The sequence below is a fragment of the Bufo gargarizans genome, unplaced genomic scaffold, assembly GCF_014858855.1.
Source record: "Bufo gargarizans isolate SCDJY-AF-19 unplaced genomic scaffold, ASM1485885v1 original_scaffold_880_pilon, whole genome shotgun sequence".
Taxonomy (NCBI): Eukaryota; Metazoa; Chordata; class Amphibia; order Anura; family Bufonidae; genus Bufo; species Bufo gargarizans.
In genome coordinates this window covers 37,729-55,701 of record NW_025334739.1, presented here as the reverse complement: position 1 = coordinate 55,701, position 17,973 = coordinate 37,729, and the positions used below count along the sequence as shown (strand labels likewise).

The 17,973-nt window shown below is 50.2% G+C and overlaps 1 protein-coding gene across 1 annotated transcript in view; it reads left to right on the top strand.

Annotated features, from left to right (window-relative positions):
- CIBAR2 (CBY1 interacting BAR domain containing 2) overlaps positions 1-17,973 on the top strand; it is a 30,948-nt gene that overhangs the window by 8,588 nt on the left and 4,387 nt on the right. The window contains exons 3-6 of the mRNA XM_044275101.1: positions 6,635-6,703; positions 9,058-9,159; positions 9,436-9,441; positions 17,844-17,948. Coding sequence (XP_044131036.1) covers positions 6,635-6,703; positions 9,058-9,159; positions 9,436-9,441; positions 17,844-17,948 — 282 coding nt within the window. The remainder of the gene's footprint in view (positions 1-6,634; positions 6,704-9,057; positions 9,160-9,435; positions 9,442-17,843; positions 17,949-17,973) is intronic.

Sequence of the window (17,973 nt, the reverse complement as noted above, 5' to 3'; positions counted from 1 at the left end):
CCATAGTAATTTCCCCACACTGCCCATATAGTAATTTCCCCCACACTGCCCCATATAGTAATTTCCCCCACACTGCCCATATAGTAATTTCCCCCACACTGCCCCATATAGTAATTTCCCCCACACTGCCCCATATAGTAATTTCCCCCACACTGCCCCATATAGTAATTTCCCCCACACTGCCCCATATAGTAATTTCCCCACACTGCCCCATATAGTAATTTCCCCCACACTGCCCCATATAGTAATTCCCCCACACTGCCCCATATAGTAATTTCCCCCACACTGCCCCATATAGTAATTTCCCCCACACTGCCCATATAGTAATTTCCCCCACACTGCCCCATATAGTAATTTCCCCCACACTGCCCCATATAGTAATTTCCCCCACACTGCCCCATATAGTAATTTCCCCCACACTGCCCCATATAGTAATTTCCCCCACACTGCCCCATATAGTAATTTCCCCCACACTGCCCCATATAGTAATTTCCCCCACACTGCCCCATATAGTAATTTCCCCCACACTGCCCCATATAGTAATTTCCCCCACACTGCCCCACATAGTAATTTCCCCCACACTGCCCCCACATAGTAATTTCCCCCACACTGCCGCCCACATAGTAATTTCCCCCACACTGCCCCACATAGTAATTTCCCCCACACTGCCCCACATAGTAATTCCTCCACACACTGTCCCAACTATAGTAATTTCCCCCACACTGCCCCCACTATAGTAATTTCCCCCACACTGCCCCCATATAGTAATTTCCTCCCCACACTGGCCCCCATATAGTAATTTCCCCACACTGCCCCCACATAGTAATTTCCCACCACACGCCCCCACATAGTATTTCCCCCCACACTGCCCCCCATAGTAATTTCCCCCACACTGCCCCCCACATAGTAAGTTTCCCTCCACACTGCCCCCAATAGTAATTTCCCCCACACTGCCCCCACATAGTAATTTCCCCCACACTGCCCCCACGATAGTAATTTCCCCCACACCGGCCCCCACATAGTAATTTCCCCCACACTGCCCCCACATAGTAATTTCCCCCACACTGCCCCCACAATCGTAATTCCCCACACCTGCCCCCACATAGTAATTTCCCCCACACTGCCCCACATAGTAATTTCCCCCACACTGCCCCCACATAGTAATTTCCCCCACACTGCCCCACATAGTAATTTTCCCCCACACTGCCCCACATAGTAATTTCCCCCACACTGCCCCCACATAGTAATTTCCCCCACACTGCCCCACATAGTAATTTCCCCCACACTGCCCCCATATAGTAATTTCCCCCACACTGCCCCATATAGTAATTTCCCCCACACTGCCCCCACATAGTAATTTCCCCCACACTGCCCCAACATAGTAATTTCCCTCCACACTGTCCCCACATAGTAATTTCCCCCACACTGCCCCACATAGTAATTTCCCCCACACTGCCCCATATAGTAATTTCCCCCACACTGTCCCCACATAGTAATTTCCCCCACACTGTCCCCCACATAGTATTTTCCCCCACACTGCCCCACATAGTAATTTCCCCCACACTGTCCCCACATAGTAATTTCCCCCCACACTGCCCCCACATAGTAATTTCCCCCACACTGCCCCACTATAGTAATTTCCCCCACACTGCCCCCACATAGTAATTTCCCCCACACTGCCCCCACATATAGTAATTTCCCCCACACTGCCCCATATAGTAATTTCCCCCACACTGCCCCATATAGTAATTTCCCCACACTGCCCCATATAGTAATTTCCCCACACTGCCCCATATAGTAATTTCCCCCACACTGCCCCATATAGTAATTTCCCCCACACTGCCCCATATAGTAATTTCCCCACACTGCCCCATATAGTAATTTCCCCCACACTGCCCCATATAGTAATTTCCCCCACACTGCCCCATATAGTAATTTCCCCACACTGCCCCATATAGTAATTTCCCCCACACTGCCCCATATAGTAATTTCCCCCACACTGCCCATATAGTAATTTCCCCCACACTGCCCATATAGTAATTTCCCCCACACTCCCCATATAGTAATTTCCCCCACACTGCCCCATATAGTAATTTCCCCCACACTGCCCCATATAGTAATTTCCCCCACACTGCCCCATATAGTAATTTCCCCCACACTGCCCATATAGTAATTTCCCCACACTGCCCCATATAGTAATTTCCCCCACACTGCCCATATAGTAATTTCCCCCACACTCCCATATAGTAATTTCCCCCACACTGCCCCATATAGTAATTTCCCCCACACTGCCCCATATAGTAATTTCCCCCACACTGCCCCATATAGTAATTTCCCCCACACTGCCCCATATAGTAATTTCCCCCACACTGCCCCATATAGTAATTTCCCCCACACTGCCCCATATAGTAATTTCCCCCACACTGCCCCATATAGTAATTTCCCCCACACTGCCCCATATAGTAATTTCCCCCACACTGCCCCATATAGTAATTTCCCCCACACTGCCCCATATAGTAATTTCCCCCACACTGCCCCATATAGTAATTTCCCCCACACTGCCCCATATAGTAATTTCCCCCACACTGCCCCATATAGTAATTTCCCCCACACTGCCCCATATAGTAATTTCCCCCACACTGCCCCATATAGTAATTTCCCCCACACTGCCCCATATAGTAATTTCCCCCACACTGCCCCATATAGTAATTTCCCCCACACTGCCCCATATAGTAATTTCCCCCACACTGCCCCATATAGTAATTTCCCCCACACTGCCCCATATAGTAATTTCCCCCACACTCCCCATATAGTAATTTCCCCCACACTGCCCCATATAGTAATTTCCCCCACACTGCCCCATATAGTAATTTCCCCCACACTGCCCCATATAGTAATTTCCCCCACACTGCCCCATATAGTAATTTCCCCACACTGCCCCATATAGTAATTTCCCCCACACTGCCCCATATAGTAATTTCCCCCACACTGCCCCATATAGTAATTTCCCCACACTGCCCCATATAGTAATTTCCCCCACACTGCCCCATATAGTAATTTCCCCCACACTGCCCCATATAGTAATTTCCCCACACTGCCCCATATAGTAATTTCCCCACACTGCCCCACATAGTAATTTCCCCCACACTGCCCATATAGTAATTTCCCCACACTGCCCTATATAGTGCTCAGATCAGACCCCCATTGCCCAGATCAGGACCCCCCCCCTCATGCTCAGATGAGACCCCCATTGCCCAGATCAGGACCCCCCCCCTCATGCTCAGATCAGACCCCCATTGCCCAGATCAGGACCCCCCCCTCATGCTCAGATCAGACCCCCATTGCCCAGATCAGGACCCCCCCCTCATGCTCAGATGAGACCCCCATTGCCCAGATCAGGACCCCCCCCCCCCCTTCCCTCTCCTGATCAGGCACTGGGCTCCTGCTACTCTGCAGGTCTGACGTGTCTCCACTGTGACCTGATGAGAAGTGATGGCCAGCGAACACATGCGGGCTGCCATCTTTAGTAAGGTAGACTCACCCGTCTGGCGATGCACAGGTAAGCCCATACCTGTGCTTGTCGGGAGCCGGTCTGAAATCAAATGCGGTCACCGGGAGCAGGCAGTTCCGAGAACAGTCGCCGGGGCCTTCATCGGGCTGTTCTCGGATCTGCCTGCTCCCGGTGACCGCATTTGATTTCAGACCGGCTCCCGACACAGGTAAGGGCTTACCTGTGCATCGCCGGACGGGTGAGTCTACCTTACTAAGGATGGCAGCCCGCATGTGTTCGCTGGCCATCACTGCGAACTTACCATCCATGCTGATGAGCACAATGTCAGGTCATAGTGCGTGTCCCCAGGTACTATGTTCTCACACTGTGCGCATCAGGACGTAGTGGAGAGTGAGCTGGAGCTGCAGAGAAGTAACAGAGCCCGATCAGGGGAAGATCTGAGCCTGGGGTGGAGAGTGAGCCGCCTGACTGCTTCCCGGCTCCACAGCTAGAGCCGCAGGTTGGCCACCCCTGCCCTATAGTATACAGAAACCCGCAGTATAGCACCTTACAGTATATAGCACCCCACAGTATGTAGTATAGCACCCTATAGTATTCAGTAGAGCAGTACAGCCCCCCACAGTATACAGTACAGCAGTATAGCACTCCGCAGTATAGCACCCTATAGTATATAGCACCCCACAGTATGCAGTATAGCACCCTATAGTATATAGCACCCCACAGTATGCAGTAGAGCAGTACAGCCCCCCACAGTATACAGTACAACAGTATAGCACTCCACAGTATACAGGACCCCACACTATACAGCACCCCGCAGTATAGCACCCCAGAGTATACAGCCCCCCACAGTATACAGTACAGCAGTATAGCACTCCACAGTATACAGCACCCCACACTATACAGCACCCCGCAGTATAGCACCCCAGAGTATACAGCCCCCCACAGTATACAGTACAGCAGTATAGCACTCCACAGTATACAGCACCCCACACTATACAGCACCCCGCAGTATAGCACCCCAGAGTATACAGCCCCCCACAGTATACAGTACAGCAGTATAGCACTCCACAGTATACAGCCCCCCACAGTATACAGTACAGCAGTATAGCACTCCACAGTATACAGCACCCCACACTATACAGCACCCCAGAGTATACAGCCCCCCACAGTATACAGTATAGCACCCTATAGTATATAGCACCCCACAGTATGCAGTAGAGCAGTACAGCCCCCCACAGTATACAGTACAGCAGTATAGCACTCCACAGTATACAGCACCCCACACTATACAGCACCCCGCAGTATAGCACCCCAGAGTATACAGCCCCCCACAGTATACAGTACAGCAGTATAGCACTCCACAGTATACAGCACCCCACACTATACAGCACCCCGCAGTATAGCACCCCAGAGTATACAGCCCCCCACAGTATACAGTAGCTTACAGTATATTAGCATAACAGCCCCTGTCACCTTTTCCTGATGTAATCTTCACACAAAAAGCTCCACAGTTGAGGCAAACTTCTCCTGCAGCAACAGTCCTGGTATAAATAAAGGACCTTTGATGACCTCATAGCCATGTGACCAGTAATATTGCTAGGTTACTGGTCACATGATGATGTCATCTAAGGTCCTTTCTCCTAAGAGAATCACAGCTCTCGCCGGCAGGCAGGCATGGCAGCACCCCCTGTGTAGCGGACAGTCTGACACCCCGGGCAGTGGCCGACAGGGCTCAAGAGGCAGCTGCCTTGGGCCCCCCAGGAGCAACTGGGCCCGGGGAAGCTGCCCCTTATTAAAGACGACCCTGCCCCTGGTTATTATCTCTGCAGCCCCATAGCTATGTCCCTGATTATTATCTCTGCACCCCCTTTCCATAGTCCTGTTTATACGTTATTCTGCCTGCGCCCGGGGTTAATTTGCCGCTGTGGTAATCAGTTGCCGTCTCCACTGCTGAATCTCATGTATGAAGCCCAGATTCCTGCGGCTTAAGTGCCGGTTGGGTTTAATGCGGACTGTTCATACCGCGCATGGCGATCTCTGTGTAAGGCTGACGATGGCGGAACTATTCGGAACAGGGGAGTTGTGACATAACTTTTCGGATCCCTAGAAGTTGAGTTTGGTCAGCAGCAGGCAGCGATGATTGGCGCGGTCTCTAACGCATTGTATCAGTCCCGGTTATATGGACCCTATAGTTTTGCTGATATCATTTACTATAACTCATCGGATCGCTATGCGGTGGCTGTTGCGTGTCGTTTGTCACATTTATGTGGAAATCGGGGGTGAAATGAGCGAGCAAAGCTTCAAAATCCCGTATCAGAAAGAGGTCGCAGCAGCAGTAATGTCAGTGCAAGTCAATTACCAGAGCGCTGCGATCCTCTGCCGGCGCGTCTCATCTCCATATTCATACTCCTTAATCCTCAAAGCCGTAATCTGCATGTAATGATTTTCATCCTCTGCCCGTGGAAGGATGACCTTTACCGGGTGATCCGAGCCGCAGGAGCGCGCTAATGAATCCAGCACGCTGGCAGCTAAATGATCTCTCTGCGGGAAGGAGGAAAGCGCGAGAAGGTGAGGGCCGCCGCGCATCCTTCTTAATTAGCCCCTCTGCCTGCAAACAAGGCCGCTGGCGAGCTAATTATTGACTCGTTAATTGCTGGCTGCCGATCACTGGGGAGTCCTCTCTTGCCCGGTCATGTCCCCATCCAGCACTTCTCATGAGCCGGTGGACAGAGTGAAACGCGTCGGGTCCCCTGTCTTCTAGGGGCATCTGGGGCCCAATAACTGATTATTATCCAGTAAACGCAGTGAAATGCGTTGGGTTCCAGAAATAATGTTATATGGAAGCAATAAACTTCTATAGACGCCCAGAAGAGCAATGGGGGGGGTTATAGATTTGGGGTGAAGTACTATGGGGCGTTTTAAAGCAGGGACAGGATAAACAAGTCTATGGGGCACAGTCACGTATATCACTTAAGGGCCACAGGTGCAGCAGGGCCTGAGGCTAATTTCCAGTTCCTTCACAATCTATTAGGGGTGTCTTGGCCTCCGTTGTGCGTAGATCCGCGCCCACCCAACCGTGGTTCAAAGCGTGTCATCTGAGTATTGTACGTTTTACATCTGCAGGTGGAGAGACTGGAAACCAAAGTAGTGGCCCCTATGAAGATGTACGGACCCTTAATAAAGGAAAGGCGGGTAAGATTATATTATATGCGTCCGTATTCTGAAGATATATATATATATATACACCCTCCTCATCATTGAGAATACACCCCAGGAAGGACAAGCCGTAATGTTACGTCAATCAAAGGAGCAGGCGTCGCTCAGATCTGCAGATGATCAGATTGGAGCTAGGTGCTGGAAATCTGTGGCTCGTGGGAGGGGCATAAAAGCCAGATGGAAAGCAAAGTTATTAAAGGGGTTATCTAGTATCTACAACAGCCCCCCATGGGAATATACTTACCCTGCTCCCCGCACCACCGCTGCTGCTTCTCCCTGTACACGGATGAAAACATCCGGTGTCGGGGGGAGCAGCCAATGGTAGACGGAGACGAGCCTCCCTAGCGTCACCCGCGGTGCTAGGGGGGCTCGTCCCCATCCCTGCCTGCCATTGGTTGCTCCCCCCGGACACCGGATATTTTCATCCGTGTACAGGGAGAAGCAGCAGGTGCGGTGCGGGGACCAGGAGCCGTGCAGGGAACGGGGTAAGGATATTCCCATGGAGGGGCCCAGCACATGGGGGGCTGTTGTAGATACTGAATAAACCCTTTAACCTCAGAGCTCGGCTCATGGGGGATGATGGTGCCTTCAGTTCCCCCATGTACCAGTTATTTCTACTTGTCACAACCGGAGAGGAGTCTGAGATCGGAGGTCCTTGGTTTATCCCTCCGGCAGATCGCACTGTTACGTTGCGTGTCCTGGTGGTTGGGAGGACGACGAACTATAATGACAGCAAGAAAAGCAAAGAGGAGATCGTCTTGTAGAAGTTATCTATTCTGTACTGCAAGTGAAATGTCACATCCCAAACCGAGGACGGCAAACAGCGTCCACACAAGTCATCAGAAGACGCCTGCACGGCACTGAGCGACACGCCAGACCTCTGACTACAGGTGTCCACTGACCTCACTCCACCGCTCTCAAAGGCTATCATGGTGCATGACTGCAATGGAGGCTGGAATGGAGGCCTGTCCTCCTCAGAGATGAGTCCCTTTTATCTCTGGCACAATGATGGTTGGAAATTGGTCTGAAGACCACATTGGCAATGCCATGAAGAGGCCTTCACGAGGGAACGTCACATCGGTCCTACCCCGGGGATTATGCTATGGGGCGCCCTAATGTACGTTAGCCGGATCTTTCAGTCTTCACTTTAGGTACAGTTAAGTGTTTTGGTGATTTGGTCGTGGAACCAGTGGTCCGACCATTTTTCTGAAGTGTCCCATAAGTTGTTTTTCAACAGGACAACGCCAGGCCACATGTTGCTCGTGCTACTGTGAGCAGTCTGCGGGCCAGAACGTGCCACCATGGCCTGCAGTATCTGCTATCGAGCACATCTCGGACGTCTTTAGTCAGCAATTGCAAAGGAAGCTGCCAGCAGCAGATCTTGATGATTTGCGAGCCCAAGTGTATTCAGCGTGCAGAACATTCCTCAGACAACCATCTTGATAACATCCCAAGACATGGAAGTGCATGGATTTCTGCACATGGCGCTCATACGAAGTACTAAATACATAAAAATGTTTTGAATATTTTCAAAAAAAAATCATTTGCATATCATTAATATATCTACCGATCCTGTGATTTCCATAATTCCATCACTTTTCCTTCTCGGTGCTGTAATTTCAATGCTGAGGAAAGTGTATTCACTGCTTCCATTTATCTTTGTAAAAAAAATAACTTCCTCCTCCTCTTCATTATCTATTCTTCCACTTCTTCCTATTCCTCCTTTAATCCTCCTCTGCTTCCTCCTCCTCCTCCTCCTTTATTTATTTTTCCTCCTTTGTTTTCTTCTTCTTTCTTATTTTCCTTTACATCTTCCGTTTTCTCTACTTGCTTTCCTCCTTTCTTCTTTTTCCTCCTTCTGTTCTTCCTTTTTCTTCTTCCTTTAATTTCCCTTCCCCTTTTTCTTTTTCCTCCTCCTCCTTTTTTCCCTTTTCTTCCTCCTCTTCCTCTTTTTCTTGCTCTTCCTTTTATTCAATTTCCTGCTCTTCCTCTCTCTTTTTTTCCTGCTCTTCTTCTTCTCTTTTTTTTCCTGCTCTTCCTCGTATTCCTTTTCCTGCTCTTCCTCGTATTCCTTTTCCTGCTCTTCCTCGTATTCCTTTTCCTGCTCTTCCTCGTATTCCTTTTCCTGCTCTTCCTCGTATTCCTTTTCCTGCTCTTCCTCGTATTCCTTTTCCTGCTCTTCCTCGTATTCCTTTTCCTGCTCTTCCTCGTATTCCTTTTCCTGCTCTTCCTCGTATTCCTTTTCCTGCTCTTCCTCGTATTCCTTTTCCTGCTCTTCCTCGTATTCCTTTTCCTGCTCTTCCTCGTATTCCTCCTTTCCTTATGCTCAGGCAGAAATAAAGAAATTTAACACTGTGAGAAACAAAGAGATAAAAGAGCTGCAGAAGTTGGAGAAGTTGCGGCACCGCGCACCGTCCGACCGTCACATGATTGTATCCTTTGCACTTGTTAGATTATCTTGAGATATGGAAGTTCATGTGATACAATGTATACCGTCCAGACTGAGTGGCTGCAGCCATGTGCATGGAAGCCACCCGTTACAGCTTCTGTGTGGCCCTAAAAGAGTTTGGGCCCCACTCTGGTGGTTGGCCTGAGGGTGCTGAGATCCATCGCAATGTCCCTGCAGCCCTCATTCCCAGGTGAGGGGAAAGTCTCTGTTATACCTCCGGTCATATTGTGTGATTTGTTCCTTAACTCTATCATTCCAGTCACAGGTAAGTGCCTGACGTCATTCAGTTATCACAGAGCAGCAGGTCAGTGACCGTGAGACAGCACAGTCTGCACCGGCGCTGGAAGATTGTCAGCTCTGGTGACCAACCCTGCAACAGACCTTCAACAGACCCCCCCCCCCCCCCCCCCCCGGCCATGGTCTTACCTGCACTCTCCTGTATATAATTATATATTTACAGCTGGTATAACCCGGGTATCTCCTGTATATAATGATATATGTACAGCTGGTATAACCTGGGCATCTCCTGTATATAATGATATATTTACAGCTGGTATAACCCGGGTATCTCCTGTATATAATTATATATGTACAGCTGGTATAACCCGGGTATCTCCTGTATATAATTATATATGTACAGCTGGTATAACCTGGGCATCGCCTGTATAGAATGATGTAGATGTACAGCTGGTATAACCTGGGCATCTCCTGTATATAATTATATATGTACAGCTGGTATAACCTGGGCATCGCCTGTATAGAATGATGTAGATGTACAGCTGGTATAACCTGGGCATCGCCTGTATAGAATGATGTAGATGTACAGCTGGTATAACCTGGGCATCTCCTGTATATAATTATATATGTACAGCTGGTATAACCTGGGCATCGCCTGTATAGAATGATGTAGATGTACAGCTGGTATAACCTGGGCATCGCCTGTATAGAATGATGTAGATGTACAGCTGGTATAACATAGGTTTGTTCCCTTTCGCGCACATAGAGCTCTGTGTATTTCGGGTGATATCTTGGTCCCTGACTCTGTAGCATCGTTGACCTCGCTGTAGCTGGAACATTAGACCAAACGAGTGATAATAGTAAATTATCGTTCGCTCCTAATCTGCAGCTTGTTACATTTCCATTATCGCCCAGTATGCCGACGCTTCGCCCGCAGTACAGGGATCCTCGTCTGATGAGTCCGATTTAATTTCCCAGCTATTATCGGCCACTTTGAAACTCTTAGGATAATAGAAACGGCGTTTAAAGGGACCAGAACATAAATGCATTTACCGTTTATGTGACGATAGAATGATCAGGAGATCCCGAAATCCTTCATCGGTCGGATCGATGCTTCCTTTATTAGCCTAGAGCAGTGATGGCGAACCTTTTACAGACCGAGTGCCCAAACTGCAACCCAAAACACACTTATCGCAAAGTGCCAACACGCACTGTAACCTGAATGCCAGTATAGTGTATCTCCCATGTACTTTATCGTGTAGCTGTAATAGCCTACATTCAGTGCGCTGCCTGCGCTGCTCATAGTGCGCCTGCGCTGATGAAAGGCAGGAATAGTCTAAGGCTTATTGGTACACCATACCAGGGAGCGGGTGCCCACAGAGAGGGCTCTGAGTGCCACCTCTTGCACCCGTGTCATAGGTTCGCCACCACTGGCCTAGAGACTTCAGAATAGAAATAAATAGAAATAAACATGATATTGGCCTCATGCTGGTGACCTCAGCAAGGCGCGAGGTACTGTGGACCTCAGCAAGGCGCGAGGTACTGTGGAGCTCAGCAAGGCGCGAGGTACTGTGGACCTCAGCAAGGCGCGAGGTACTGTGGACCTCAGCAAGGCGCGAGGTACTGTGGACCTCAGCAAGGCGCGAGGTACTGTGGACCTCAGCAAGGCGCGAGGTACTGTGGAGCTCAGCAAGGCGCGAGGTACTGTGGACCTCAGCAAGGCGCGAGGTACTGTGGAGCTCAGCAAGGCGCGAGGTACTGTGGACCTCAGCAAGGCGCGAGGTACTGTGGACCTCAGCAAGGCGCGAGGTACTGTGGACCTCAGCAAGGCGCGAGGTACTGTGGACCTCAGCAAGGCGCGAGGTACTGTGGACCTCAGCAAGGCGCGAGGTACTGTGGACCTCAGCAAGGCGCGAGGTACTGTGGACCTCAGTTATAAAAACGAAACAAAAAATAGTGAAATAGTGTGGGCAGTGTCCATGGCAGCTAATCGGATCCTGGCGGTCACTGTTCTAGGGTCTGATTGGTGGCTCCGAGCAGCGCCCCCTGCAGGCCATACCTGCTTATTACCCATCATTTACAGGTGACTTGTTTCACTTTTGAGCTTCCATCATTTCTGTTCTTGTTGCTTTTCAGTCTTCACATGATGTCGAAAGCAAGGTAAATGGCTCCACGTGTACAGAGTCTGGTATCAGTCACCTAGATTGCCGGTGTCGGAGACTGCCTGACCAGTCCCCTGATGGGGATGATGGTGGTTATCCTCGATACTGACCGGGCGCCCAGCATTACAGGGTCTAAGGACACCTGAGGGCGCTGCAGACATTCAGTCCTACTGGCAGGGTCGCCAGGGCTGTAAAATGGTGATAATCGCCACCAAAATAATCTAGTCAAGAACCGCCAGCCTGAAAAATGATCGCGGCCTGGACGGCGGGCAATCCTGTCTGCTGGGATGAGTTGCTGCACCTGTAATAGGTGACTTATTCCAGACGCTAGATTCTGTCTGTACTGTAGATTTGGGGTCTCCAACCTGAGTTTACCATAGAGCATGCTGAGAGTTGTAGTCTGTTACCAGGTTGGAGGTCACTAGTGTAGACACCTCACCCCTTACATGCCCTATAATTGAGACAAAGGCAACTGTGAAAATGATGTGTATGATAATGTGGTCTGCAGCCGCCGGTGGATGTTTGGAGTTGTTCTTTTACAGTTTTTTACAGGACTTTTTTTTTTTTCTGACACTGTTTGTGGAGCTGGAGAATCAGACCTCAGGACATGTTCTCTACATGCGGAGCTGCAGGTTCAGAGCTCATCACGTGTTTCCTGCTTATGGAGCTGCAGGTTCAGAGCTCAGGGTGTGTTCCCTGCCTGTGGAGCTGCAGGTTTAGAGCTCATTGCACATTCCCTGCTTGTGGAGCTGCAAGTTCAGAGCTCAGGGCAGGTTCCCTGCTTGTGGAGCTGCAGGTTCAGAGCTTAGGGCACGTTCCCTGCTTGTGGAACTGCATGTTAAGAGCTCATCACGTGTTTCCTGCTTATGGAGCTGCCGGTTAAGAACTCAAGGTGTGTTCCCTGCCTGTGGAGTGGCAGGTTTAGAGCTCATTGCACATTCCCTCCTTGTGGAGCTGCAGGTTCAGAGCTCAGGGCACGTTCCCTGCTTGTGGAGCTGCAGGTTCAGAGCTCAGGGCACGTTCCCTGCTTGTGGAGCTGCAGGTTCAGAGCTCAGGGCACGTTCCCTGCTTGTAGAGCTGCAGGTTCAGAGCTCAGGGCACGTTCCCTGCTTGTGGAGCTGCAGGTTCAGAGCTCAGGGCACGTTCCCTGCTTGTAGAGCTGCAGGTTCAGAGCTCAGGGCACGTTCCCTGCTTGTGGAGCTGCAGGTTCAGAGCTCAGGGCATGTTCCCTGCTTGTGGACCTGCAGGTTCAGAGCATGTTCCCTGCTTGTGGAGCTGCAGGTTCAGAGCATGTTCCCTGCTTGTGGAGCTGCAGGTTCAGAGCTCAGGGCATGTTCCCTGCTTGTGGAGCTGCAGGTTCAGAGCTCAGGGCAAGTTCCCTGCTTGTGGAGCTGCAGGTTTAACGCTCATTGCATGTTCCCTGCTTGTGAAGCTGCAGGTTCAGAGCTCAGGGCACGTTCCCTGCTTGTGGAGCTGCAGGTTCAGAGCTCAGGGCACGTTCCCTGCTTGTGGAGCTGCAGGTTCAGAGCTCAGGGCATGTTCCCTGCTTGTGGAGCTGCAGGTTCAGAGCTCATCACGTGTTTCCTGCTTATCAAGCTGCAGGTTCAGAGCTCAGGGCATGGTCCTTGGCTGTGGAGCTGCAGGTTCAGAGTTCACTGAATGTTCCTAATAAAATTTGTTCCCTTTCTTCTGCAAATGCTTCAGTTCAGGGGTCAGCAAATTTTAGAACTACAGCTGCTAATAAACTACAACTCCCAGAATGCACTTACTTTGCTGTTATTATATCTCCCGTAGAAGTTAAAGGAGGATTCTGGGAGATGTAGTTTCAGAACAGCTGGAGTGACGGAGATTGCTGATCCTTGCTTTAGCTTGTGCGCTGCACCCCCTTTTCTCCCACAGATATGAGTGAGATATTGGTATTGCTTGTTTTATTTTGAAGATGTGCATGCTCGGACATACCACTTGTGACACTGCAGGTTCAGAGCTCAGTGGACATTCCCTGTAAAACTCTCACTTTCTCAATGCCCCAACCTGTGTGTCTGTCTCTTCCCCCACTTCTCTCACCCAGCTATGGCCAAGATATCAGTATTGCTGCTTTTAGTTTCATTATTATCTTTCTCACATGTTTCCTGTGGAGCTGCAGGTTCAGAGCTCAGTGGATGTCCTCTGTGGAGCTGCAGGTTCAGAGCTCAGTGGATGTCCTCTGAGGAGCTGCAGGTTCAGAGCTCAGTGGATGTCCTCTGAGGAGCTGCAGGTTCAGAGCTCAGTGGATGTCCTCTGTGGAGCTGCAGGTTCAGAGCTCAGTGGATGTCCTCTGTGGAGCTGCAGGTTCAGAGCTCAGTGGATGTCCTCTGTGGAGCTGCAGGTTCAGAGCTCAGTGGATGTCCTCTGAGGAGCTGCAGGTTCAGAGCTCAGTGGATGTCCTCTGAGGAGCTGCAGGTTCAGAGCTCAGTGGATGTCCTCTGAGGAGCTGCAGGTTCAGAGCTCAGTGGATGTCCTCTGAGGAGCTGCAGGTTCAGAGCTCAGTGGATGTCCTATGTGAAGCTGCAGGTTCAGAGCTCAGTGGATGTCCTCTGTGGAGCTGCAGGTTCAGAGCTCAGTGGATGCCCTCTGTGGAGCTGCAGGTTCAGAGCTTAGTGGATGTCCTCTGTGGAGCTGCAGGTTCAGAGCTCAGTGGATGCCCTCTGTGGAGCTGCAGGTTCAGAGCTCAGTGGATGTCCTCTGTGGAGCTGCAGGTTCAGAGCTCAGTGGATGTCCTCTGTGGAGCTGCAGGTTCAGAGCTCAGTGGATGTCCTCTGAGGAGCTGCAGGTTCAGAGCTCAGTGGATGTCCTCTGAGGAGCTGCAGGTTCAGAGCTCAGTGGATGTCCTCTGAGGAGCTGCAGGTTCAGAGCTCAGTGGATGTCCTATGTGAAGCTGCAGGTTCAGAGCTCAGTGGATGTCCTCTGTGGAGCTGCAGGTTCAGAGCTCAGTGGATGTCCTATGTGAAGCTGCAGGTTCAGAGCTCAGTGGATGTCCTCTGTGGAGCTGCAGGTTCAGAGCTCAGTGGATGTCCTCTGAGGAGCTGCAGGTTCAGAGCTCAGTGGATGTCCTATGTGAAGCTGCAGGTTCAGAGCTCAGTGGATGTCCTCTGTGGAGCTGCAGGTTCAGAGCTCAGTGGATGCCCTCTGTGGAGCTGCAGGTTCAGAGCTCAGTGGATGTCCTCTGTGGAGCTGCAGGTTCAGAGCTCAGTGGATGTCCTCTGTGGAGCTGCAGGTTCAGAGCTTAGTGGATGTCCTCTGTGAAGCTGCAGGTTCAGAGCTCAGTGGATGTCCTCTGTGAAGCTGCAGGTTCAGAGCTTAGTGGATGTCCTCTGTGAAGCTGCAGGTTCAGAGCTCAGTGGATGTCCTCTGTGGAGCTGCAGGTTCAGAGCTCAGTGGATGTCCTCTGTGGAGCTGCAGGTTCAGAGCTCAGTGGATGTCCTCTGAGGAGCTGCAGGTTCAGAGCTCAGTGGATGTCCTCTGAGGAGCTGCAGGTTCAGAGCTCAGTGGATGTCCTCTGAGGAGCTGCAGGTTCAGAGCTCAGTGGATGTCCTCTGAGGAGCTGCAGGTTCAGAGCTCAGTGGATGTCCTCTGAGGAGCTGCAGGTTCAGAGCTCAGTGGATGTCCTCTGTGGAGCTGCAGGTTCAGAGCTCAGTGGATGTCCTCTGAGGAGCTGCAGGTTCAGAGCTCAGTGGATGTCCTATGTGAAGCTGCAGGTTCAGAGCTCAGTGGATGTCCTCTGTGGAGCTGCAGGTTCAGAGCTCAGTGGATGCCCTCTGTGGAGCTGCAGGTTCAGAGCTCAGTGGATGTCCTCTGTGGAGCTGCAGGTTCAGAGCTCAGTGGATGTCCTCTGTGGAGCTGCAGGTTCAGAGCTTAGTGGATGTCCTCTGTGAAGCTGCAGGTTCAGAGCTAAGTGGATGTCCTCTGTGAAGCTGCAGGTTCAGAGCTTAGTGGATGTCCTCTGTGAAGCTGCAGGTTCAGAGCTTAGTGGATGTCCTCTGTGAAGCTGCAGGTTCAGAGCTCAGTGGATGTTCCCTGTGAAGCTGCAGGTTCAGAGCTCAGTGGATGTCCTCTGTAAAGCTGCAGGTTCAAAGGTCAGTGGATGTCCTCTGTGGAGCTGCAGGTTCAAAGGTCAGTGGATGTCCTCTGTGGAGCTGCAGGTTCAAAGGTCAGTGGATGTCCTCTGTGGAGCTGCAGGTTCAAAGGTCAGTGGATGTTCCCTGTGGAGCTGCAGGTTCAAAGGTCAGTGGATGTCCTCTGTGGAGCTGCAGGTTCAAAGGTCAGTGGATGTCCTCTGTGGAGCTGCAGGTTCAAAGGTCAGTGGATGTCCTCTGTGGAGCTGCAGGTTCAAAGGTCAGTGGATGTCCTCTGTGGAGCTGCAGGTTCTGAGCTCAGTGGATGTCCTCTGTGGAGCTGCAGGTTCAGAGCTCAGTGGATGTCCTCTGTGGAGCTGCAGGTTCTGAGCTCAGTGGATGTTCCCTGTGGAGCTGCAGGTTCAGAGCTCAGTGGATGTCCTCTGTGGAGCTGCAGGTTCAGAGCTCAGTGGATGTTCCCTGTGAAGCTGCTTTCTCTTTCTTTCATAGCTGTAGATTGTGTCTCTCCTCTTGCACACTGACATTGCTGTGCAAGCCAGGATTTCTGGAAAAAAAATTACATTCAACATTATCCTTAGTGATGTATAATATGTCGGGTGTACACAGGCTCGGACTGGCCCACAGGGGTACAGGGGAATCCCCCGGTGGGCCCCTGAGCAAGGTGGGCCCCTAGTCTCCCACCCCCTGCACAAGTGGCACATAACACATTATATTTAGTACACTACATACATATATTCAATCTACAGCACCTCAACCAGCTTATATTCATATAAAAAACTTGTTAGATTATTTATTATATTTGAATGTATCCGTACGGTGGGCCCCCCAAAATACATTTTACTGGTGGTCCCTAGGTACCCCAGTCCGACACTGGGTGTACATTAACCTATACGGGCTCTAGAGGAGTTTAGCTGAAAGCGGGGGAATAACACATGACATCAGGACCAGACTGCACACACGGTGGTCGTGCACATAGGGTTCCAAAGGGGCTGGATACACAAAACGGGAGGAGATGTGTTAATAAAGTGTCGTTTCAAAAGGACTTTTTCTTTTTAATGCATTGGAGTAAAGACAAATCAGTTACTTAGGTTCATATAGCCCGTCCCCTCACATTTCAGTGGGACAGCGCCCCCTACTGGAGATGCTATAGAACAATGACTATGCTGTAAACCCTAAAATCCTGACAAATCAGAGTTTATTCCCCTGTAACAAACAAGATCTGTGTAATTGTGTCACACGTCCAAGGCTTCATTAACAGCGCTGCTCCGGGATCAAACTATAATCGGCTAATCGAGAGCTGAGCTCCAGAGATTTATACAACTATGGGGACATTGCATTGTAGTCACATGATTAACCCCTATATAACCGCAATCAGTTACCCAACAGTCCATGTGATAGCAGCAGTCCTGTAGGAAGGACGGGGCTGAAACCCCAATGGACCATGCCGGTATAACCTGGGCATCTCCTGTATATAATTATATATGTACAGCTGGTATAACCTGGGCATCTCCTGTATATAATTATACATGTACAGCTGGTATAACCCGGGCCTCTCCTGTATATAATTCTATATGTACAGCTGGTATAACCTGGGCATCTCCTGTATATAATTCTATATGTACAGCTGGTATAACCCGGGCATCTCCTGTATATAATTCTATATGTACAGCTGGTATAACCCGGGCATCTCCTGTATATAATGATATATGTACAGCTGGTATAACCTGGGCATCTCCTGTATATAATTCTATATGTACAGCTGGTATAACCCGGGCCTCTCCTGTATATAATTCTATATGTACAGCTGGTATAACCCGGGCATCTCCTGTATATAATTCTATATGTACAGCTGGTATAACCCGGGCATCTCCTGTATATAATGATATATGTACAGCTGGTATAACCTGGGCATCTCCTGTATATAATTCTATATGTACAGCTGGTATAACCTGGGCATCTCCTGTATATAATTCTATATGTACAGCTGGTATAACCTGGGCATCTCCTGTATATAATTCTATATGTACAGCTGGTATAACCTGGGCATCTCCTGTATATAATGATATATGTACAGCTGGTATAACCTGGGCATCTCCTGTATATGGCTGTTACCCTTGCTGTGGGGGCCCTGTTTCTCACTCCTCTTCTCTTCATAGGCTGAGTCCAGTGTACAGAAAGCCTCCGTCGATGCCGCACGCACCACCCAGCAGCTCGAGGAGGTCATTGATAACTTCCAGCAGCAGAAAATCAAGGACATTCAGGTGACGACTGACAAAAGGTGGATCT